At 40.2% G+C, this 25,807-nt stretch overlaps 1 protein-coding gene across 6 annotated transcripts in view; it reads right to left on the bottom strand.

Moving 5' to 3' along the window:
• Positions 1 to 25,807, bottom strand: part of CRPPA (CDP-L-ribitol pyrophosphorylase A) — a 101,822-nt gene that overhangs the window by 64,784 nt on the left and 11,231 nt on the right. For 5 of the 6 annotated variants that reach the window (XR_014792362.1, XR_014792363.1, XM_084858653.1 and 2 more), the window contains exons 3-5: positions 7,219 to 7,368; positions 1,302 to 1,406; positions 120 to 165 (exon numbers count right to left, since the gene is read on the bottom strand). Coding sequence is in view for 4 of the 6 variants with exons in the window: in XM_084858653.1 (XP_084714779.1) it covers positions 120 to 165; positions 1,302 to 1,406; positions 7,219 to 7,368 (301 nt within the window). In the remaining 2 variants the exon portion in view is untranslated. Of the gene's footprint in view, positions 1 to 119; positions 166 to 1,301; positions 1,407 to 5,842; positions 25,589 to 25,807 lie in introns of those variants that run through there. The other variant, XM_084858656.1, reaches the window with a different exon arrangement.

Genomic DNA, 25,807 nt, shown 5'->3' with positions numbered 1-25,807 from the left:
TGTGGTTTTATGATTTTACCATTCAAATTCAATTAGTAGTATTCAAGCTGTTTCTACATAACATTGTGGTTTTAGCTTGGTGACTATATGAACTGACAAACACAAGGACAAACACATACCCTTAATTAAAGAATCAGCTGCATACAGATCCCGTTTGTAAGTCACCTAAAGGACAGATAAATCTAATTAGATTTTATGGAAGAAATAATTAAAACAAAACAAAACAAAACAGAGCCCAAAGGCAATTCTTCACAATGAAGCACCACCAACAGATGATATTGTCAGTTTCTTAGGACACAACCATATGCATGTTTAGACAGAAAAAAGTCCTCCAACTCCCAGCATTTCCTTAATTATATTTAGCAAAGATGCCATTAGGAAGAAAAGGTTTAAAAACCATAACATCTTATTGACCTGCAATCGTACTGATCTTTTAAAATGTGTCCAGAATTAATTTTCATGCATCAATTTTTTTTGAAACCTTGGACATTTTGTTTACCCTTAAAGTTTTATCCCATTCCTTCTAAAAGTGCTTGCCATTATTCTATTTTGAAACAGTACATTTTTCTTTTGCATATTTTCATATCATGGAGATCTTCTAACTGATGACTCTACATCAGAGGTGGGGAACTTGTAGGCCAAAATATCTGGAGGGCCACAACTCCTATTAGCCCTAGCAACAGCCATAGATTTGGAAACTGTAATCCTCTGAATGTCTGAATCCAGTTCTGATCTACAAAGTATTCATGCCATTTCTAGCCTTTCAGCTGAACTATTTCTACACTGAAAATATATGGCGATGGAAGCATGTCCAACCTAATTATAGAACGTAATACATATACCTCAGCAAGGACCATTATTTTGGAAAATTCACATTAGCTACTGAAACACTTTCTATTTTCCAATATGGTATTGTCTTGAGGGGGATGACAAAGAGTAAATAATTGCTCAAAAGGATATGTCAACAGAAAATAGAGAAAACGTAAAGATGAAAGATTATGAAATTAGTAAAATTTAAAAACAACAAGCTATTGCAACAAGTTCATGGTTTGGGGTCACGTTTTCTGTTGCTCGGTTTAGGTTTGTTGCTGTTTAAAATTTGTTTTTAGATGTTTTTGTATTGTATACAATTTTGAGAGCCTGGCTGTTGAAAGGCAGTGTAAAACTATTTTAATAAACAAACAAAAATTTGACCAGCAATTTTCGGCATTGTAAACATGTAGCCATTATCTACATGCCAAATTCGATATCATATGGAAAGAGCTTCCCTTTTACTAAAGCAGATAAAATATTGCGCCTACCTTCCATAAGTCAGGTGTTCCTTCAATAAGTTTAGCATTTGTTTTGCTGTATTTTAGAGCCAGATGCAAACATTCTGTTCCATAATCCAGGTCATAATCACTACACTGTAGGAAAAAAAGTTCATTGCAGAATAAATTTATATAAAATATGACATTTTAAATTACTGGTTCTTGAGCTCCACAGATATGTATTACCAGCATACAGATTGAGCATACCATAGCTGGTGGTGATAGCAATTACTGGGATAACATGGGTGCTCACAGACAAGGCTTTTATGCTGCCATCACCCTGCCTCATTCACAGACGTTTACAGGGTGTCCAGATGTCGTCAACTTCTACTCCAGAGCCTCCCGTATTTCCTTACCACTTCTTTCATCTTTTCCTTTAATGCAGAAAATCTATTAAGGAGAAAAAGACGGAACTGCTGCACAATGACTTCTGATGGTTAGCACTAAGAGCCTTCCAGCTGGAACCACCCAGTATGAATACTGAGATCATCAAACCAGTCTAGGAGCCAGCCTACAATACAAGTACACACTACAGGTGTACTACTGTGCTGCCACGCCTATAGCTGTACATGTATGTGCTGGTATTATGCCCCACAGTATCAGGGCACTTAATGACATGTTAACTATTGCCAGTTTACTCTCAATAAACTGAAAGTGTTATGTCAAGACTGCTGTGAATTAACAAAGAAATGGAAGCCAGAAATGCTGGTTAGGGATGATGGGAGTTGCCGTCCAACTCATCTGGAGGGCATCAGTTGGGGAAGGCTGCTCTAAGCATAGAATAGCTCAGTCATGGTAGAATCCCTCTTGTGATGCATTTCTGAAATTTCTAGAGGAATTCAAGTTAATGCAAATTAACCAGTAACAACAATTAGAAGCTCTCCTTCTGTGCACTCCTAACTGAAGCAGAAAAATTAAAGGCGGTAAATCATAGAAAGTCTTCCACAACACCGATAGGAATGTGAACTCAAAATAACTAACAAAATGCTAATCGTTATGACAAAGCAGCCTGGGTTGATCTGTAAGAGTGAAAGGTGAAGGAGTTTACCTGGAGCAACCTCAGATTCTCAATACCTCTTTGTTTTAGTGATAGAAATTGGTGTGTTTCTTAGCAATCATGGAGGGAGGCAAGATGAGACAAGGTAAAGCTTGGATTGCTGCAAACAAGATCCTTGAACTGATGGTGCCACCTACAAAGCTATGCTCTGTTGTAGCTGTTAGGAATCCTTCATCTAATATGCAGAAATAGGCATGTTGCCTCCTCCCAGTGCAGGGTCCTTATTCTTCTTTGTGCTTGGTTGCCAGCATGGTGTATGGAAAGGAAGATGCACCACCAAGCATGACCAAGGGGAAATATATATTTATATATATATTGGAAATGACCAAGGGGAAAACCAAGCATGACTAAGGGTGCGTGCGTGCGTGTGTGTGTGTGTGTGGTGTGTGTGTTCTAGTGATTTAGATGTGAATGAAGCTATCGCAATCACATTGAAATCTTGCATTTCTCAAGCTCAATAGAGCATAACTTCAACTTGTATTTGAACAAGTATTTTAAATGGCATTTTAAGCAGTACTCAAATTTAAATGGTTTTGACTGAATAGTGAACTCATGTGACATCAAACGATTTTGCAAGGTATCAGGAGATATAAAAACATATACAATTTTAAGAAAAAATGACTTTATATGAAATTGCTATACATGGTACATTAAAAGATTTAATAAAACATATTCTTGCAAAAAGCTTGTGTTTCATGAAGTGAGGATGTGGGGAGATTCCTGCGAGATGAAGAGCAAATATGTTATTATCCCATCAGAAAAATGGTCCTTTTCCTCCTCCAGAATGTATTGTTGTTGTTGTTCAGCCGTTCAGTCGTGTCCGACTCTTCGTGACCCCATGGACCATAGCACGCCAGGCCTTCCTGTCCGCCGCTCTCTCCTGGAGTGTGCTCAAGTTCATATTCATTGCATCGCTAATGCTATCTAGCCACCTCATCTTCTGCTGTCCCCTTCTCCTTTTGCCTTCAATCTTTCCCAGCATCAGGGTCCTTTCCAGTGACTTTTCTCTTCACATTAGGTGGCCAAAATATTTGAGCTTCAGCTTCAGTATCTGTCCTTCCAATGAGCACTCAGGGTTGATTTCCTTTAGGATTGACTGACTGGACCTCCTTGCAGTCCAGGGGACTCGTAAGAGTCTTCTCCAGCACCACAGTTTGAAAGCATCAATTCTTCGGCGCACAACCTTCCTTATAGTCCAGCTCTCACAGCCATACGTTGCTACTGCGAAAACCATAGCTTTGATGATATGAATCTTTGTCGGCAAGGTGATGTCCCTGCTACTTACTATGCTGTCTAGGTTTGCCATAGCTTTCCTCCCAAGGACCAAGCATATTTTAATTTCATGGCTACAGTCACCATGTGCGGTGATCTTGGAGCCCAAGAAAATAAAATCTCTCACTGCTTCCATTTCTTCCCCTTCTATATGCCAGAAGTGATGGGGCCAGATGCCATGATCTGAGTTTTTTTTAATGTTGAGTTTCAAACCAGCTTTTGCACTCTCCACTTTCACCCTCAACAAGAGGCTCTTGAGATCCTCTTCGCTTTCTGCCATTAGGGTGGTATTGTCTGCGTATCTGAGGTTGTTGATAATTCTCCCGGCAATCTTAATTCTGACCTGTGATTCATCCAACCCGTTGTTTCTCATGATGTATTCCGCATATATGTTAAATAAGCAGGGCGACAATATGCAGCCTTGTCGTACTCCTTTCCCAATTTTGAACCACTTGGTTGTTCCATGTCTGGTTCTTACTGTTGCTTCTTGACCCTCGTACAGGCTTCTCAGGAGACAGGTAAGGTGGTCTGGTACCCCCACCTCTTTAAGAATTTGCCAGTTTGTTGTGATCCACACAATCAAAGGCTTTAGCGTACTCAATGAAGCAGAAATAGACTTTTTCTGGAATTCTCTTGCTTTCTCCATGATCCAGCGAAAGTTGGCGATTTGATCTCTAGTTCCTCTGCCTCTTCGAAACCCCGCTTGTACATCCGGTAGTTCTCGGTTCACATACTGCTGAAGCCTAGCTTGTAGGATTTTGAGCATAACCTTGCTGGCATGTGAAATGACAACTTCTTTAAAACTTTCCACACCATGCCCTAATTATCCAACGCGGCTTATACTAGATCCTGAATACACCATTTTGCCAAAGAGATAATCAAGTGCAGAGCTATCTAAAATAGTCAAGTTCACTCAGACCACCAATCTTGTTTCAGATTTTGAATAAATTAAAACATTACTGAACTAGTCTCATGAAAACTAATCAAAACTGTACAGGACTCGTTTAGATGCTGCCTTCCTGCAACACAATGAGGTGGGCAGATGGTGTATTCCTGCTTCCTGCTTATGCTTTGTGGAAAGCTAGTACGAATGGGAATTGCCATGAAGCAATAGAAATTGGAAGCAGATGAGGTATACTTAGTTTGAGAAGTCTAAACAACTTTTCTGAGCCTACTTCTTCCTCTTTCGTGCCAGGACAGTGTATGGTTAAGACTAACATTTATTAAAATACGATGAATGAGGATGAACAGCTCCCACATTTGTTCTGAGAAAATTCAATGTGTCTGCAGACTAAAAATATGTTAGAGAAGGAACTTTGAAGTCACTTAGGCTGCAATCCTATACAGACCTACCTGAGAGTAAGTCCTATTGAAATCCATGGGGCTTACTTCTAAGTAGATGTGTATAGGACTGCACTGTTAGGAAACTATTTCAATTTCATGATACGTAGTTTAAGCCAAGTCTCCTTACATCTCAGTTCTAGGACCAAGTGCTAGACTACAATCTTCTTGAGGGTCAATGGACCCAGGCAAGAAAGAGTTCCAATTCCTAGTCTCAGGAAACAAACTGTTCTGAGTGGTAATGACTAGTTTGCATAGTAGCCTAAATCAAACCCTACCTCACAGGCCAGGAAGCCAACTCAGGGACTGGAGTAATACTACAGCTTTAAGGAGAACATCCATGAAGTACCACTGCTATAAGCAACGTATATCTAGATAACCCTGTGATCAAGCGACAACTAAAATTTTCCAGCTGAATGAAATTGCTCCAGTGGCAATGGCTAGATTCTTCTGGGCCCAAGGTAACTGCACTCAAGTTGGGAACTTTACAGCTTGATCATTGTTGCTCCAGCAATGTTCACTGGACAAGGCTTTAAATACAAGGGTCTACATGGGCCCTGGCCTGCTTAGCTCTTGTGACAGACCCTTTAGCTACTATTTTAGAAGGCTAAACTGGGAGCATGTCTTGGCTAAAGTTTGAGGGCAGGGGAATCAGTGGAATTGTGAATTTCATTAATGGCCCACCTATCCTTTTCTTCACAATTCAGGACTTGTCACTGGATGCCTTTGAGAGGTGTCTGAAGCAGCCCTTCCTGTATAGCTCCATGTAGATACTCAAATTCTATTGCGTCACCTTGGCCATGTTTATAAACATCCTAGTATGAGCATATATATATATATATATATAGAGAGAGAGAGAGAGAGAGAGAGAGAGAGCGCTTCATGGGTTTTTTTTTTTTAAATATAGTTTAATTCATCATGATCATACATTATACCCACCATGCTGTGGATATCTTCATTCATACATACTCACATTCCAACAATCTTAAGTGTTAAGTATGTTGCCTGATAGCTGTTCTAAGATGGTTAGTTTTAACCACAGTTTAACATTTAACATTGTGAGTTGGGGAAGAGTGAAAGGGGTTTTTGTTCTAGAATGGAATAGGGAAGGAAGCATGCCGTTCCACAGACATTCTGGGATTTTTTCTAATCAAGAAATACATGTAAGTCATGTTTAAGTAATTAGGAACATTATGAGCCTGCTCACACATGACAGCCCATAACCCAGCAATTAACCCAACAAAAAACCATGGATTAACCACTGGCTTGTTTCACTCCTAAACAATTCAGCGGTCTGGGTTCAGACATCATGCTCAACAAGGAGCCAAATGAACCAATTGTGGGTAGCGGAGTAAAAGCGGAGGTAGAAGGCATGTGGAAGGCAGCACATTCACTCTCCCACGCATGCATGAGAATGCATGGGTTGTCATTATGTGCAAAGCAGGTCTATATCCGTACACAACCACAGAATATGAGGGACCCCTGCCACTGGAAGAGTCCTGCTCTATACAGGACTCACAGCTGTGGCTCGGAGAAGAGTCTTTATAGCTATAACCCTAAGGATATGAACTTCTAGATGAGATTTAGCAATCAACATCTCTCCTGTCCTTGTGGAAAAAATGTGAAGTCATGTTTGTGAATGGTTTGAGGATAAATGAAATACACAGTCTGCTACTGCTGTTTGGGGATGATTTTGTATTTTTAATTGAGTTTTAGGATTCTGTTTTTCTAAGTTTTATATCCAAGTTGTAATTTTATGTTTTTAAGTGTTGTACGCTGCCCTGAGTGCAAAAGATGGGAAAGGCAGAAATGGGTTTTTTAAATATAAGTAATAACATAGAAAACTTGAACTGCTAGCTTAGGGCACTTTTAGGCTGGGCCTTCCCCAATGATGGTAAAGAAAAGGTACTCAGTAGTACAAGCATTTGTCCATTTTGACAAGCAGCATAACACAAGGACCAATACGCTTCCCCTGTGAATTATAGATGTAAGATTTACATAGCCAGCACATAAATTGTTCCATCCAGAACCAGCTTTATTTGTCTGGACATTTGATACTGTAACAGTGCACAGATCAGGGAATAATTATACAAAATGCTTTGTATAAGTATTGTCATTTATTGTCATTGACAATATTTACTATTTTCTGTTCTCAAGGAATACATGCAAGTAAGTTGCCTCTTACTGTACACTGAAGGAAAAAACGGTGAGTTTCTTTTTGAAAGCCAAAATTCTTACCTGTTGATATGCTTGATGGATTATATCAAATAAGAAAGCCTGAGGCATTTCACTTGCTCTATACTTGGCACGATCTAGCGAATGGTCTAAACATCCATCTGCAGAGGAAGCAATAACAGTGGAGACAAGAGGACGGATTGCTCCTGCTGCCTAGGGAACACACAAAAAAAGTATTTAAACATAGATTTACGTGTTTACCTTAGTTAATCTCTGCTTAAAGAACGAGTCCAAACAAATTAAAATTTTGACTTCCACATACATTGTTGGCCTGATCCAGACAGCCATTGAACTCCCCTTTGGATATAATGCATATCCTATTCCAAATTACTTGACTGAAAATTGAGTCTTATACAAAACGTTTATATCCAGACCCATGCATGATATTTGTACTATGTGGGAAAAGTAGTGAAAATGAACACTAAACTCTTCCCAATGAACGCACAGAGAAAGATTAGCAAAACCTGTTCATAATTGTGAAGAATTGCTTACAGCACACATTCCTACGATATTTTCAGGACTTCATAAAAGGAGACTGAAGAGCTAAATGATACAATCTTCTATATGTTCCGAAATATGGATTAAAAACCTACACGTGCAGTGTACGCATGACCAAGTATTACTCTGATTGCTACATCAACCCCAGATCTGTCTTTGAACTATGATCACAGGTTCAAAGGTTATCCAGGTATGTGGAAAAACAGATGACCAGGTCATCAACGTGAATCAGACATCTCTTCAACTACAAAGTATCATGTGAATTAGCCCTGAACCTATTAAGAATAGAACAACTGTTGGTGGAGTAGATCAAATATCCACTTACCTACAGCAACCTAGAGGCAGAGTTTTTTGCATGTCCCTTTCCTGGATAGTTTGCAGGTAATCTAAAAGATTTGTTTTGGTTATAAGTTTTCTTTAAATGCATTTGTAAATGGGCATGATTCTGTGGTCTGGTTACACTGAAAGATCCATTTATTTAAATTAATGTTAATATATTTTAAAATGTTTGAAGCAGTTCCACAACTTCTTTTTAACCATTTTTAAATGAGCAGGCTGTACCTATGCTTTAGTTTCATATGTGATCCAAACACTTATGAAACATTCTAAAGAATGGTACAAAACATGGGTCTCTAATAAGTAGCCACAAAAATATAGCAGGTGAAGCAGCCTTTCCTGTATAGCTCTATGTAGCTCCTCAAATTCTATTGTATCACCTTGGCCATGCTTGCAGACATCCTAGTGTTAGCATCTAAGTAAGTAGCGAATTCATTTGCAGTATAAATAATCAGGTCAGAACTACAGCATAATAGGGGGAAAAAACCCAACAGTTCTACAACATTGGGCTGGAATATGTACTAATGGAAAAAGTATTAAGGGACCATGTCCCACTGTAGGAACAGGCACACAAATCAGAACATTCCAAACTGTACAGTTCTATCAGTGCGGGTCCCAGGAAAATGATCAGAAACCACCACAGGATGGTGATCACAGAGTCCAGCACCAGGAGCTGCCTGGCAGTGGGAAAATCTGTTGAAACAAGAAATATGAGATGTGGGTTTGAATCCCACTATAGGGTTTGCATGTCCCCAAGGCTTGCCTCTGGGTGTTCTGCCGGCAACTATGATTTTAGATGCAGGAGTGGGAAGACAGAAGGACAAGAAGCCAAACTCTACAGAGCAGCTCCCAGACTACACAGCCATAGAAGCAGATAGAAGACAGACTCATGATGGGGCCTTCTACAGTGTTCCAGTGGCTCAAGATGAGTAGGCCCTCCTCCCCTGTCACCCTAGCCACATATAGAAGAATTAAAGGGGCCTGATTTAGAAGTCAGACCAGTAGAACAATGCATTATACAAGACAAACCAGGTTCACTTCCTGGCCATGGTCTCACAGCGGAAACAGACAGAAGACACACACATTTCGGGCAGTATAATAATAAAGCCAGAGGGAGTGGGGCAAGGGCCAATTTATGTATCAGGATATGCAAGGAGTTGCCTTGGCTACCCAGGAACCTATGGATCTGTACACTGCTGTCCCATAAGTCACCAAAGTTACAGGCTAGAACAGAGTTAGGTAACCTGGTACACTCCAGATGTTTTGGACTACAGCTCCCATTACCCTGGCCAGCATGGCCATGGATCATGGGAGTTATAGTCCAAAACTTCTGGAGGGCACCTATCTCACAGCTAACATTCCCTGGAAAATAAAAGCTCTTGGGCTCTGGAGCAATTCTGCTCACCCAGCTGGCCATAGGGAGCTTTTCACCAAGACAAACTATGAAAGCTTCCTGTTCAGGCAGGAACTTTGCCTAAGCAACAGCAGTTTTTACTGGCTTTGACTTCTGGCTCTTGTTTGATGACTACCTATGGCTCAGCTCTGACATTCTGACTTTCATTTTGCCCAGCCTCCTCATAATATCCAGTCAGTCTCTCTCCTCACTCACACTCATTTGGTTGATTGCCAGTACCTGCCAGCAGGGCTGCTGCTGTTATTATTATGTGCAACCAGCCACAAAATGTGCCATTCTAGGGGGAAACATGCAGTTCCAAAAGAATGCTTGTGTAGCTCAAAAATTAAAGGATCTGCAAAAGTTGTATTATGCTAGCTGAAGTAAAAAGTGCCTGATAACAATGCGAAGAGACCCCTCCAGGCCCCGATCTACATAATGGAGTACCCAGTTCTTGCCCCCATGCCAAAGACACTCCCTGCAGACTCAATATTATCCTCTTAAGTGTTTACCAATGCTTCAAAAATGAAGGAAATCATCCTAGAACACAAGAATCCCTATGACATTCTTAAGAGGGATATTTCTAAGGCAAAGCTATACGAAACGTTTATGTCTTGAAGTATCACCACAGCACATCATCCATCCGGTCCCCAATGAAAAAAACCCTCCTATTTAAAGATTCCACCAGATACAACAAGTCAACACTCAAAGACAGTATTATTGAGCTTCAAGAAAAGAGATTTTTGTAATCTAGAAGTCAGCCACATGTGCATGCATGCACGCACGCACACACGCACACACAAAATGCTCAGGTACACACATATTATGATCACATAGCAGTGATGCTCCAAATTTTCCTTTAAAAAAGCTCATACAGACCTCTGCTTGGCTTAGTACATGAGAAGTAATCAAGGAGATAATCAAGAGGACACTGAGTTAAATGTGATTTCCTCCCTGTAAAATATGAATAGAATTGCAACCCTAGCTGCAATCCTGTCCTTTTTCAGCAGAGTGGAAGAAAGTGGGAGAGAGCAGTCCTGTCCTCTGTTGCAGCAGAGACTAAGGAAATGAGAGGGGGCAGTCATCTGGGGCTGACCATTGACTTCACACACCTCTTCCTTTTAACACACTTCTTCCTTTGTAGGAATAATGTGACAACCATGAAGGCGACAGAAACATGCTCTGAGAAAGCACATGATTCCGATTCAGCTCTTCCCTTGCCAAGCCCAATTCTGTCCATTTTTTGTCCCTTGCACAGGTGAGCTCTGCTCTGCCAGTGAAAGGGATAACAATGGTGCTATACTGACATGAAAACTTACCCCAGTGTATCTTCAGACTCTGCAAACAGTTACTTAGAAGAGATCCTCTCCCTGCCCAGCAAGCATAAACCTAACCTGGGGATAATATTGCTCTGTAAATCAATATAATTAATGTCCTCTCGTCGTAATTGATCACACTCTTTCCACATGTTACTGCACAGAAAATCTTACTTTACACCACTAAAACAACTTCCATTAGTGGGCATTTATAACCACATGTATTTTCTAAACTAAAGTAGAATTACCTGTGTATTTATGTTTGCAACAGGTAGGAACATGTACTTCTATTCAGACATCTGCACTTTTGCCAGTTATATCTCTAGTAATCAACATGCTTCAGCCACATACTGTAATTACCTCTTCTGTTAGTAGAACTGTCTTAAAAGAATACTTCCTCTAAGTTTACAGAATACCACTTTCAAAGATAAAGCAAATACTGGCAATTAAAAGATTAAAATATTTCAACTATTTCTAAAAAATAAACGTTTTGCATACTTGAACATTAAACTGATAATGTATTAAGCTACTCTTTTAGCGTTAAGCTGATTTTAGAAGAATTCTTTTAATTTAATGGCCAAAACAAAACTGAAGATTAGTTTGCAGCAACTAGAAGAACCAACATGTATATAACATTTTTGCTTCTTTATTGTTGGGTCCATGGTTAATACATTCATTACGCTCTTATAAGACCTAGAACCCATTCTGTCTATGTAGGGCTCATATCAGACACTATTCAAAGCCTCATGGGGTTCCAAAGTGAGCAGGGACTGTTCCATTTGCTTCAGCTGCTAGTACTGCTCTGTGCACATAAGTCCATTGTGCACAAACAGCGTTCCCCAATACTGTAGACATCACAGTGTGCACTGGAGCTACTTGGGTATTGCTCTGTATCCAGAAGACAGGGGTAGCAACTTGGATCTACACCACATGATGAGCAATATCTTCAGGATTACTCCATGATATCCGCAAAAAGTGAAGTGAAGAATTGGAATTGCAAAGACGGTTGTATCAGTTTTTGCCACTGAAGATCCAGCAGTGTGGCTATTTGTATGTTAGAGCAATAGATGTAACAGATGGACTGAAAGTCAAAAGTAACTTTCATTTTTAAAAAATTCAAATGTCCCTTTTGTCAGCTCCTGAACATATAGGACAGAGAAAGCAGAATTTAACTGATGTTTCCTTTCTTTACATGTTTCCCAGTTTGTTTTCACTTTTATTAAGTACCACAAGATTTAAATATTAAAACACGGCAGAAACAAATGTAAACTGAACATTCACCTTAGTAGAAAGAAGAAAGGACAAACTACATGTTGGCTTGGGCCCAGATTTAGTCATAGAGTAGACCCATTGAAAAAAAAGGGACTTAAGTTAGTCTTGACTACCTTACATCTCACTGATTACAGTGGGTCTACTCTAAGTATGACTAAATCTGGATTCAACCCTGTACATATTTGCATTTTCATGTTTGTGCATGTGTTTTAAATATCACATGTGGGGGGTGGAGCTGTCCTGATCGTCCTCCACGCACTTTACTTTTCAAAGACATAGACACATGCAAATAGGAATATACATATTAATATGTATTAATGAATATAAACAAAGCTATTGATCAAGATTATTATTATGCTATTTTAAAAGGCTTTCAAGGCAAATGTCCTCATGCTAGGACTAAAAGGCAACCATCCTCTGATTAGGATGGCAGTTTCCCCAGGAGCAGCTTATCTCTGAAGCACACTCAAGAGATGGGAACTTGTGTTGATGTGACAAGGGCTAAATTAAAATTCTACATAATAGAACAAAACAGTATAATTCAAATTTAGTCCAATATATTAATTTATTAAGTTAGTTGCTTAAAATTTGTAGCTTATCCTATCCCAACATCTCAAAGCCTGACTGGAAAACAAGATTTAGGGGTTCTTTAAAGGCCACCTCAAATAAAGCTGAGCATTTAAGTCACAACAACAACAACAACAACAACAACCCTACCGTGGGTCAGGTCAACAGCCATGCCAGAGAAGAGTACCCAGTCCATCCCCTGCAAATCCTGCTATGCCTCCCCATCCCCAAAGCACTCTAACTATCTTTCCCCCTACTACCTGAAAGCAGAAACAGCCAAGGAAGCAGAGGTGGGAAGCAGGAAGGAAGAAGTTTTTCTTCCTTCCTTCTTTTACCTGCTTGTCAACCTAATATTCTGCAGCATGGTAGGATTGAATGAGCAGTGGCTCTTGGGACTTGGAATCTTCCCTGGAATAGTAGCTTTTGGAAGTATTTTACCTTGGGAAGTAGCCTTTAGAGTTTTGCTATAAGGGCTTTAAAGCCTGCTCTTGTAAAAAGGCAATTTATTAGTAAAAAGGCAAATTTACTTGATGACAGAAGCAAATATCATCAAGTAAATTTTTGTCAAAGAGCCTTATGCCCCATTAAATCAAAAGAAACTAAAAACTCAGACAAGTACATATAAGGACTTCTTAAGTCTTTAAAAGACTATATACTAATGTCCAGAGTATGGGAAACAAACAGAAACAATTTGAACTCTTAATACAGGAGGGAAATTCTGACTTGATAGGTATAACTGAAACTTGGTGGGATGACTCCCATGACTGGAATACAGCAACTGAAGGATATAACTTGTTCAAAAAGAACAGGAGGAATAGAAAGGGAGGTGGGGTTGCACTGTATGTGAAAAATACATATCTCTACACAGAAATACAGGAGGAGGAGCTTGGTAGCCCCATCGAGAGCATCTGTGTTAAAATACATGGAGCAAAGAATAAAAGGAACATGGTGGTTGGAGTCTACTATCAGCCACCCAATCAAGGAGAAGGCAAGGATGAAACTTTTGAAAAGCAAATTGCCAGTGTTTCAAGGAAGCATGATGTAGTAGTAATAGGGGACTTCAATTTCCCCGATATTTGTTGGGAGACAAATTCTGCAAAACATGGCCCCTCCAAGAAATTCTTGACTTTTGTTGTGGATAACTTCCTCCTACTGAAAGTAGAGGAAGGAACTAGAGGACTGGCTATCCTTGACTTGATCCTAACCAACAGAGATGACTTAGTAGATAAAGTAGCAGCTACGGGAACTCTGGGGGAAAGTGACCATGTTATACTTGAGTTCTTGGTTCAAAAGGAAGCAAAAGCTGAGTGTAGCCAAATGCGTAACCTGGATTTTAGGAAAGCCAATTTTAATAAACTCAAAACAATGATAAGGCCCTATGGCAAGTGATTCTAATGAGCAGTCCAAACCTTGATAGGCTGGAGCACTGGGCAGAAAACAACAGAATGAAATTTAATAGGGATAAATGCCAAATTCTGTACCTAGGAAAAAGAAACCAAATGCACAGTTACAAGATGGGGATACTTGACTCAACAACACTACAAGCGAGAAGGATCTTGGAATTTTTGTAGATCACAAGCTAAATATGAGCCAACAATGTGATATGGCTGCAAAAAAGGCAAATGCTCTTTTGGGCTGCATTAATAGAAGCATAGCTTCTAAATCCGCATAGTGAAAGCAATGATATTCCCCGTAGTAACCTATAGCTGCGAGAGCTGGACCATAAGGAAAGCTGAGAGAAGGAAAATAGATGCTTTTGAACTGTGGTGCTGGAGGAAAATTCTGAGAGTGCCTTGGACTGCAAGAAGATCAAACCAGTCCATACTCCAGGAAATAAAGCCAGACTGCTCACTTGAGGGAATGATATTAAAGGCAAAACTGAAGTACTTTGGCCACATCATGAGAAGACAGGATACCCTGGAGAAGATGCTGATGCTAGGGAAAGTGGAAGGCAAAAGGAAGAGGGGCCGACCAAGGGCAAGATGGATGGATGATATTCTGGAGGTGACGGACTCGACCTTGGGGGAGCTGGGGGTGGCGACAGCCGACAGGAAGCTCTGGCGTGGGCTGGTCCATGAAGTCACGAGGAGTTGGAAGTGACTGACCGAATAAACAACAAGCTTCCAGATCCTGGGAAGTACTAGTTCACCTCTACTCAGCACTGGTTAGGCCTCATCTGGAGTACTGTGTCCAGTTCACTGCAGGATGCAGACAAACTGGAGAGGGTTCAGAGGAGGGCAACAAAAATTATCAGGAGACTGGAAACAAAGCCCTATGAGGACAGACTGAAAGAACTGGGTATGTTTAGCCTTGAGAAGAGAAAACTGAGGGAGATAGGATACCGCTCTTCAAGTACAGACAGGAAAGCCAGGATCTCTTCTCGGTCATCCCAGAGTGCAGGACATGGAATAACGGGCTGTAACTTGTAACATGGAACAAGTTACAGGAAGCCAGATTCTGGCTGAACATCAGGGAAAATTTCCTGACTGTTAGAGCAATACGACAATGGAACCAAGTACCTAGGGAGGTAGTGGGCTCTCCCACACTAGAGGCAGTCAAGACAAAGCTGGACAGCCACTTGTCAGGGATGCTTTGACTTGGGTTCCTGCACTGAGCAGGGGGTTAGACTCAATGGTCTTGTGGGCCCCTTCCAACCGTACTATTCTATGATTCTAAGATCCTCCCCCATTCTGTTACCATGGCTTGCTCAAGACACATGACTGAAATCTACTTTTCCATATTTAGGGAATAATCTCTTCTGGAACACAAAAGACCTGGGCGCGGGGTGGGGTAGCTGTAGTAGGTAAACATTTTCTCTCTGAGGACATGTAGCTTTTGGTCTGGTTCAGTTGGCTCAGAAATTAATGTGTTTACCAATATACCCAGGAGCACAGTATCTTAGTTTTCTTGATCAGGGATGGACAGAAAGCAGATCTCCAGATGTTTATTTTTTTTTATTTATTCATTCATTCATTAATTTCATTTCTATACCGCCCAATAGCCAAAGCTCTCTTCGTTTTGGACTTCAACTTCCATAAGCCCCTGCCAGTACGGTCAATGGTCAGAAATGTTGGGAAATGAAGTCCAAAATATCTGGAGATCTACCTTCTGTCCACTCGTGGATTGACCTCATAAGGTACACAGCAGGAAGTAACAGAGTGAAGATCAGAGCTGTTCCAGAAAAAGGAGGATTTATTGACAAAGTAAAAGAAAAGGCAAATTGCAAGGTACATTATTGAAGTTTGTCTCATAAGTAAGGGAAAGATGAAACAGCAGCAACACAAGAGTGGTTGTGTCCTAATGCTTCAGCATGGGGCAGAGGGGGAAGGACAGGGATTGAAGTGGGGGAAGCTGGAAGGATAAAGAGGCTCAGAGAGAGAAGATAACAATGACATCGGGGGAAATGGAGGATGAATGAGATATTGTGATTGTAAACCCATTCTTCCATATGATCTATCAAAAAACACATCAAAGCAGCAGCAGCTAGGGTCCTCAGCATCACTGGGAATCCAAAAGAAGGCAAGAAGAGCGGGTAAATGGCAAGCTTTTGGCGAGGGAAGGATCACTGGATGAGGACATGCAAAGATAGGCACCCAACCCAAGAATTCCACCAGTCACTCAATCTGAGCATATGCCAGCAAGACTTCTCTCCTGAAATCATATAAAGTTCAGGGGTCAAAGACAAAGTATAGTTTTAGAAAGACAAAATTAAAACTATGGTGGCATCTGAAAAGAAGACTTCCAGATGAACAAAAGGAAGAGATGAGCATCTATCCTTCCTGACAAAGGGGAAATGCTTGACTGTAGGTAGCTATGTTTCAGTACTATTTGTAGGTACGAATTCTTCACACAAGAACTCAGTCACACAAGAACTCAGGACTCTCAATAGCCAACTGATAAGCAGAACAGTATTGTCTTGACTGAATTAGGAAGTGGGGGGAAGTTTGTCTTTAGTACATCCAAGTTCCCAAGCCAGCATTCAGAGGGCTGAGATACACCTTTTTCAATGTCAGTAGAGGGTGTCCACGGGACCTGCAAATACATTCTGTCCTTCTTTATTAGCCTTTACCAACTAAGGTTCCAGTCACAATAGGAGCCCTGACAAATAAATGACAGTGTGGGGACCAAACTGGAAGTGAGCTGGTGCTCTCTGGCACCAATATATTGTGCTTATTTTGGATCCTAAGCAGTTAGTATCAAGACCCTGACCCAAGGTTTAATCTCTAGGGTAAACTGGTAGGCAGTTATTAATAAATATTCCATGCTATCATATTAAAACTATGATCAGGTCTGAATTGAATGGTTACTCACTGGAGAGATTCTTGAAGTGTCCAGTCTCAAATTCCTTATGAGAATGAACTGTTGAACCTATCTAAACTATTCTGTGAAAACAGAAAATGTTATGAGTCATGGAAGAGAACATTTGACATAATTTTGAATCAGACAAAGGAAGGAGAGTAAATTATAACTTATCCTTAAGGTTGTTTACCCAGCTGGAGGAAGCCAGTTGTAGAATTTGCTACAATAACGACACCAGGAAGGAAGTTTTAATGTGTTTATTCCTAAATGCAAAATAAACAGATAACCAAAAACTTAATACAAACTTTGAATATTAGTAACTTGACATCATGCTGCATATTAAGCTGACTTCATAACAAAGCTTAGCCTCAAAACACAGAATGGCCACATTTGCATGGAATGAAAAGCCGGAATTCTGGAAAACTACATGCGGGTACACACAGCCCTTTAGCTTCTGCTTGGCTCCTCCACATTCTCAATCACGTGGAGAGCTTCCACGTATACAGGGGGCTCTCCTCTTCATACTGTCACTCTCCATGAGTAGAGGGCGATGGAGGGATGGGTTAGAACGCTCCCTCTCCATATACATTTATTTTAATCCCTTTCTGAATGTCTGAACAGGGCTACTGTTGTCATGTAAACAGCTTAAATCAAGCAGTATAAAATAATAAATACATTATTTATCTTGATTCCTGGTTTGTTTAGCTTCTTCCACTGGTGGGAAGACCCAAAGGAGAACGAAAGGACTGATTCTCTAGAATTCTGGTTTATTGAACTGTGTGAATGTGGCCAATGTACATTTTAATGCATTACAAAAAGGGAAAAATAGATTACCTTCAGCATTTCTTTTTGAATACTCGATAGATTCAAAAGACAAATTTACAAACTAAACAAATGATGTTGCTAGGACTCCTTTTCAAACTTCCTTTCTTTTCACAGTTCCTATTATCATGTGTCTGAAAATAAGAACCACCATAACTGTTGTTGTTGTTCAGTCGTTCAGTCGTGTCCGACTCTTCGTGACCCCATGGACCATAGCACACCAGGCCTTCCTGTCCGCCGCTCTCTCCCGGAGTGTGCTCAAGTTCATATTCATTGCATCGGTGATGCTATCTAGCCATCTCATCCTCTGCCGTCCCTTTCTCCTTTTGCCTTCAGTCTTTCCCAGCATCAGGGTCTTTTCCAGAGAGTTTTCTCTTCGCATTAGGTGGCCAAAATATTTCAGCTTCAGCTTCAGTATATGTCCTTCCAATGAGCACTCAGGGTTGATTTCCTTTAGGATGGACTGATTTGACCTCCTTGCAGTCCAGGGGACTCGTAAGAGTCTTCTCCAGCACCACACTTCGAAAGCATCAATTCTTCGGCGCTCAGCCTTCCTTATAGTCCAGCTCTCACAGCCATACATTACTACTGGGAAAACCATAGCTTTGATTAGACGGACCTTTGTCGGCAAGGTGATGTCTCTGCTTCTTACTATACTGTCTAGGTTGGCAATAGCTTTCCTCCCAAGGAGCAAACGTCTTTTAATTTCATTGCTACAGTCACCATCTGTGGTGATCTTGGAGCCCAAGAAAGTAAAATCTGCCACTGCTTCCATTTCTTCCCCTTCTATATGTCAGGAAGTGATGGGGCCAGATGCCATGATCTTTGTTTTTTTAATGTTGAGTTTTGAACCAGCTTTTGCACTCTCCTCTTTCACCCTCAACAAGAGGCTCTTGAGATCCTCTTCGCTTTCTGCCATTAGGGTGGTATTGTCTGCATATTGGAGGTTGTTGATAATTCTCCCGGCAATCTTAATTCTGACCTGTGATTCATCCAACCCAGCATTTCTCATGATGTACTCTGCATATAAGTTAAATAAGCAGGGTGACAATATGCAGCCTTGTCGTACGCCTTTCCCAATTTTGAACCACTCGGTTGTTCCATGTCTGGTTCTTACTGTTGCATCTTGACCCTTGTACAGGTTTCTCAGGAGACAGGTAAGGTGGTCTGGTATTCCCATCACTTTAAGAATTTGCCACAGTTTGTTGTGATCCACACAATCAAAGGCTTTAGCGTAGTCAATGAAGCAGAAATAGACATTTTTCTGGAATTCTCTTGCTTTCTCCATGATGCAGCGAATGTTGGCGATTTGATCTCTCATTCCTCTGCCTCTTCGAAACCCAGCTTGTACTTCCGGTAGTTCTCGGTTCGCATACTGCTGAAGCCTAGCTTGTAGGATTTTGAGCATCACCTTGCTGGCATGTGAAATGAGCGCAATTGTGCGGTAGTTTGAACACTCTTTGGCATTGCCCTTCTTTGGAATTGGAATGTAAACTGACCTTTTCCAGTCTTGTGGCCACTGTTGAGTGTTCCAAATTTGTTGGCATATTGAGTGCAGCACTTTAACAGCATCATCTTTTAGGATTTTAAATAGCTCAGCTGGAATACTGTCATCTCCGCTAGCTTTGTTGTTACTAATGCTTCCTAAGGCCCACTTGACTTCACTCTCTAGGATGTCCGGCTCAAGTTCAGTGACCGCACTATCATGGCTATCAGGGACATTCAGATCTTTCCTGTATAGTTCTTCTGTGTATTCTTGCCACCTCTTCTTAATCTCATCTGCTTCTGTTAGGTCCCTGCCTTCTTTGTCCTTTATCATGCCCATCTTTGCACAAAATGTTCCCTTGAGATCTCCAATTTTCTTGAAGAGATCTCTAGTCTTTCCCATTCTGTTGTTTTCCTCGATTTCTTTGCAACCACCATAATAATTTCCAGTTAAAGCAGCTTATGTCTGTAGACTATAAGGATATGTGCGTGCATGGAAATGTTCCACATATCAGCGCTGCTTCAACTAAACTGAAATGCTTGCTGCTTGTACACTGGCCTAACATCTGTTGCTGGAACAAGTAGGGGGAAATAATTGCTGTGTCAAAGGAGTGTCAGAGACTCCAGATCTCGAACTAGAATCCTCATGGCCATAAGTTGGAGCTCAGCCTTGTGAGCTACCTGGGACTATGTGTGCACTCTGGCCTCAGAGGACTGGAGAGGTTAAAGGTGAGGAACATTAACCTCAGTAATCAGCAGGCCGTAAGAAGCCTCTGGATTAGCAAGGCCAGGTACAACTGTATGGTTTATACTGTCCCAGAATTTATTAATCACTGGGGAAGTCCTTCAGACTGCCTTAGGGAAAACAATTTTCACTAATGAGTACTGCAGAGAAATATCTAAAATTTAAAGAAAGCCAGGAATAGAATATAGAGGCTGTACAAGATCACCTCTGCCTCTGCCCACAACTTGCTGGCTTCCTGCTCAACAGCAAAGGAAGTCAAAAGAAAGAAACATTACTAAAAGGTTCAAAGCATACATCAAAATTTAAAACTGAATAGAACACAGTGCAAGAGAAGGATTGCATGAGACTAGTAAACTTTACAGAACATCAGAGTATGCCACCAATTTTGTAGAGGGTCATTCTGCTGACCATGTCAAATATCTTGTTAATGTCAATAAAAAGAGGCAGAGCAGCTCTATGTTTCTCTTGCAGCTGATGGAGAGAAAAGGAAATATTTTTCCTCAGTTTCTAACACTGCACAAGAAAATTTGCTCAGTTTACTATTAGATAACAAGCAGCTGCATGTATGTGCAAGCACAGTAGCTCATTTTACAATAATATCGAGGCAAATTGGGAATCAGAAGAAAGGTACATGACTTAGGGCTGTTGATTATTTAAGTTACAGACTTGCACTTCTCAATGAAATGACATGCACTAATTGCATGAGGAATGTTTTCAACTGGTCCCTGGAGCTACCACGTATGGCTATAGGGGAGAAAAAAGTCATGAAGCAGCTTTTCAAAAAGACATCGTGCAGCAAGAAACTTTGCTTCTAAGGACATTCAGCCACACATACAGTATCTAAAAGAAAAAATTCACCCAGAGGCAACTTTAAGGACTGCTTCCCACTTATATTCAGCAGTGTTCTGGAGGTCAACACAGGAGCAAACAGAGCAGCAGTGCAGCCCTTCTTGGGATTGGCACAACATACGGAAAATGCTGGTTTGAACCTGGCACGCTTTACATTACAGTGACATTTTATTTATTTGTATGCCACTTTTCTCTCCAAAAGAACGCCTATAGCAAAGGCAAATACAATTAATTTCGAAAGACTAACAATACGAAAAAATATCTGACAATAAAAATGCTACCATAAATCTATAAACAAACTTTTAACTCAATACTTAAGAAAAGGCCAATTCAGGGCGCAATCGTATGCATGTTTATACAGAAAATTCCTACAACTTCCAGCTTTTGTAGGACATTTTTCTATCTAAACTTGCATAGGATTGTATCCTCAGTTAATACACAATACAAAACTCATAAAACAGGTATCAAACAAGGGGATAATAAAAATACAACCTATATTTTAGCCAAAAATAGATACTCTTATAGCTCCACTCCAGCAGCCAATATGGGAGACTGTTAAAGGAGATGACTGCAATCCTATACACACTTACATGGGAGTAAGCCCCACTGAACTCAGTGGTTACAGTATAATCCTATGCAGATCTACTCAGATGTAAGTCAGTGGATTTATATCTGAGTAGACCTGCATAGGATTATACAGTAAGATACCCGAGATCCAACAGAAGCCAAAAGAACCGCCCAAAGAGCTTCGGCTATTGGGCGGTATAGAAATGAAATAAATAAAAATAAATACAATAGGCACAACCAATTAATACAGAAATACCACAGGATATGAAGAGCCACCATACCATGAGTTCCCCTCTTGTCATACCTGCCCTCTCACCACAAGTTAACAGAGACAGAAAAAGGGGAGGCAACCTGCACTATTATCACCCCACGCGGACATTCCACCAGAGGCAATTGCCTTTAACAGTGGTTATGACTTCGGAGCAAACAAAACCCCAGAATGGAGGCACCAAAATCTTTGCCGAAAGAATGCAGAAAAAACATCTATTTCTCGAAAGTGCTAACAATTTATTGCAGCCCAATGTATTTTGGAACAATAGGCTGCTTCTCCAAAGGCAATTTTATACATTCATATTCTGAAACCAGGCTAAAACAGCTTACAGGTATGGTCACTGCCTTTCTTCCACCAACTTGCACCTGGTGCAAGACAGACAGCTGTTTTAGCCTGATTTCAGAATTTGGATGCATAAGATTGCCCTTGAAGAAGCAGCCTACTGTTCCAGAACATGCTGGGCTGCAATTAATTTTTCATTGTTGGCACTTGAACTAGATTCTCTTTTTGCGTTCTTTCTTGAAACTTCATAGCCTAGCCTGGAGCATGCTCACAGGGTGCCAACAACACACTTCCTTCAGCTTGCAGGTGGACACAAAAATCTCAGCCACTCACCAGGCTTGATATAGAGAGTCAGCAGCTGTCCTCACGTAGAACGGACAGTCAGAATAGAGGGGCAAATGACAGTCCTTCACCCACTCCTCCACTGCCACTGCAGTTACTCAGGCCTCCAGAGATGGTTTTCATTTTATCCAACAGAATGTGACTGAGAACTAGTCTATCTGAATAGCAAAATGAGGGGGCAGAGTGGACTATACTACTTCAGGCCAAAAGTGGGAGATGCCATTTTTACTGCTGCTCTGCATTTCCATTTTTTAAGAAACCTGCAAATGGATGACTAGCACAGTACGGCAGGCAGAAGGCTGGGCTAGTAGTTTTATACTATCAGGAATGTTTAGTTTTTTGCACATAATGGAATATTAAAAAATTATTCTCCCACCTGTAGCCTGAGATGGTCTAGTTCATTCCACCACCACAGGACAGTACTACCGCCTTCTACCGCATGTAGAGCAGCCCTGATCTGTAAAAGGGTATTTTAAGAACAGCAGATGTGAAGAATGACAGAACAGCATATCTTCAGCCACAGTGATAGCCAGGATGCACGTTATCCCTCGCACACAGCAGACCACTGCTCAGTTTTTATCCACATGTGTCTGCTGCAGCCAACACTGAAGACTCATGTTTAAGGAAAGAAAAAAAATACTGTTTTAATTTCCCCTTTTTTATTTATTTAAAATATTTCTGTACCTCCTCATGTAAAACATATCCAGGCTGTATACAGCAATAAAACCATTATATAAACAAAGATTTAGAATGCTTAACAAGCATTCTCATACCCTAAAAATGTGCATTCGTGTACCTGTCTGTGAGGATGACATAGCATTGTTAATAAAGCATTAGTGAATTTCTTGGTATGTTCTATTATAAGCTCTTACACAGAGGTGCAGCTGAATCCTATGCCTACGTGGGAGTAAGCTCACTGAACTCAATGGGACATACTTCTATGTAGACATATAAAGGATTGTGCTGTAACTTCATCAAACCCTTCGTGTTTCCAAAATGTCTCCTCTTTCATTCTCCTAAACTGCTACAACATCACTTCAAGAAATTTCCTACAATATAGCAAAACACCTTACAAAAACCACTGTTATAATCACAGTTAAGTATAGAAGACAATATTTATGTATTTTATTCAATATAGGGAATTTCGCACGCTAAATGTTGAACATCTGAAAAACTTGTCCTAAATATTTAATTTGTTTCTTACATCACTTCTTATGGAATAAGCCAACGTCTTTAAAAAAACAAAGAAAATTGATTATTTGATTCTTAAAAATGTGAAAGGCTTTCAACTGTTGCAGTTTTACTTACAACAGTAAAAGTTGCAAGGAGAGAATCATTTGTTTAATATAAACCATGTTGCAGTTAAAGAATCTCTGCCTTTCAATCCTATATTTCAAGCAGGATTGACATGTTCATTTAAAAAAATGCTGCAAGCATTTTTCTTTGTGGTTCTGTTTAAATTGTTGGCAATAAAAAGTTGCTAGGGGCTTTGGAATGTTGCCTTTTTCTGTTTCCACTCTTCCACAACTTGTACTGGCAACAAAAAAAATGGTTTCTAGAAATGTACAATTTTAATTATAAATTGCTTCAAAACATAAATGGAATTTAATTGGTTACAAAGCTATATTCCAAAATAACCAGGAGATTATTTCATATAATTAATTTATTAAGGCATAATTTTGTAGTTCTGGTAAGTTGCACATTTTGAATCCTGAAGGCAAATAACAAGCTGATTAGTAAATGTAATAAAGTAATTTATTCTACTGACAAGTGGAATTAAGGAGTGCAATATCCTACTTGATCAATTGCCATTTTAAGAACATTAAAACCCCTTACAATTATGCTATCTATATGGTATGCAGAACCAAACTCTAATACAGCATCATCTTTGTTACATGAGTGATTTAATGTGATGTTTCAGCCAGATTTTTTTTAAAAAAACCAGGAAGTCTAAATACATAATGTAAAAGGAAATGATTACTTTTCATAGAGAAGATTTAACCTTACTTTATTTATGTAGATTTCTAACTAATTCTACCTCTTACAGTAGTTTTGCAGGTTTTCTTTCAGGTGTCATTTTCTCTAAATGGTGTTCATCATCACACAAGAAGGGAATATGCAAACAGAATAACACATTTTTATCTACATTCTTCTATTTACAGTGCCAACAAAAAGTAACCTTATGGTTGTTTTTCACTGGATCCAGAGATAGGATGCTGTAGGTTAGGGGTGGGCAGAAGGTAGATCAGGATTTAATGGTAGATCTCAAGGGGATTTGCACTAGATCAGCAAGAATTTCTGACTCCCAATAGTTTAACAATAGCAACAACTGAATTTATCCCACCCCACCCCCTAACTTACACTGTTCTAACGAAGGAAGCTTGGGGGAAAACTATGTGTGTATCCAGTGTTTGAAAGGACTGTGAACTTAGTTCTGGTACAGGAAACAAATTGTTGGGTTGAACATGTGCTCAGAGGTAGTGTGGTCCTTAATTTAAGTATACAGAAGCCCCCCTGGATCACTGTTTTGCATATGGCTCTGTGTTGGACCATGAGCCTCTAGTAAAAAACAAAATACATCTGATAAACCTGAAGTCTGCCCATCCATGCTATAGGCTCAATCCTCAAGTATGAATATAAAACATATTTCTAAAATGCAACAATAGAAATCTTAAACCACCCCTTATAGTCATCACCAGACACTAATGCCTTAGCATTTACATTGCTTTTGAAAGTCATTAAAGCTGAGCTAATGAACCTCCAAAGGTAATTATTCCCTGAACGACAGGACCCTACATTTATTTGAACATGGTATCTCCCCCATTCAGTTGTTCACTTCTTCACACAAGAGAGAATGGAAGGGAAAGAAACATACACACTGGATAGGAGCAAGGGAAGGCGCATGCAAACAGGATACAATCCCCATGGCCAAGTAGGAATGGAACAGCCTTTGAGAGGTATTAATAAAATATAAGGCAGTCTATGGTCTGTAGCACTGAAGGTTTTATAGGTACTAGGAAGTATACAACTGAGCAGTTAGGAACATTGTGATTCACTGCATCAGTGATAAATTGTTAGGAAATACTGATGATGCGGATACAAACAAAATTGGAGCAGCTCAAGCTCAGATAAATTAAATGTAACAAAAGTGACCTACATGTAGGGATGTTAGAGAAATCCACTGCGGATTCAAATGAAGCCAGATTCCAAAGAATCCAGCCTCCGGAATCCGCGGCGGAACAGCTGCACTTACCTCCATGTCCGGAGGATTGTCTGCGGAACAGCACTCGGCTCCTTGCTTAACTGGAGCTGTTCTCTGCACTGATCACCTTAAAAAAAAAAAAAAGGCAATCGGCAGGATGTGCCCATAGACTTATATGCAAAATAGAGCCATGAATCTTGCGTATAAACCTATGTACATATAGACTTATATGCAAGATTCACGGGTCTATTTTTCGTATAAGTCTATGGGCACATCCTGCCGATCGCCTTTTTTTTAAAAAAAAAAAGGCGATCGGCACGGAGAACGGGTCCAGGTAAGCAGCCCT

Source organism: Heloderma suspectum, chromosome 5, assembly GCF_057233095.1.
Source record: "Heloderma suspectum isolate Gila_16-S chromosome 5, 16-S_ref, whole genome shotgun sequence".
In the NCBI taxonomy this organism is placed as follows: domain Eukaryota; kingdom Metazoa; phylum Chordata; class Lepidosauria; order Squamata; family Helodermatidae; genus Heloderma; species Heloderma suspectum.
This window is presented reverse-complemented; position numbering and strand designations above follow the sequence as displayed.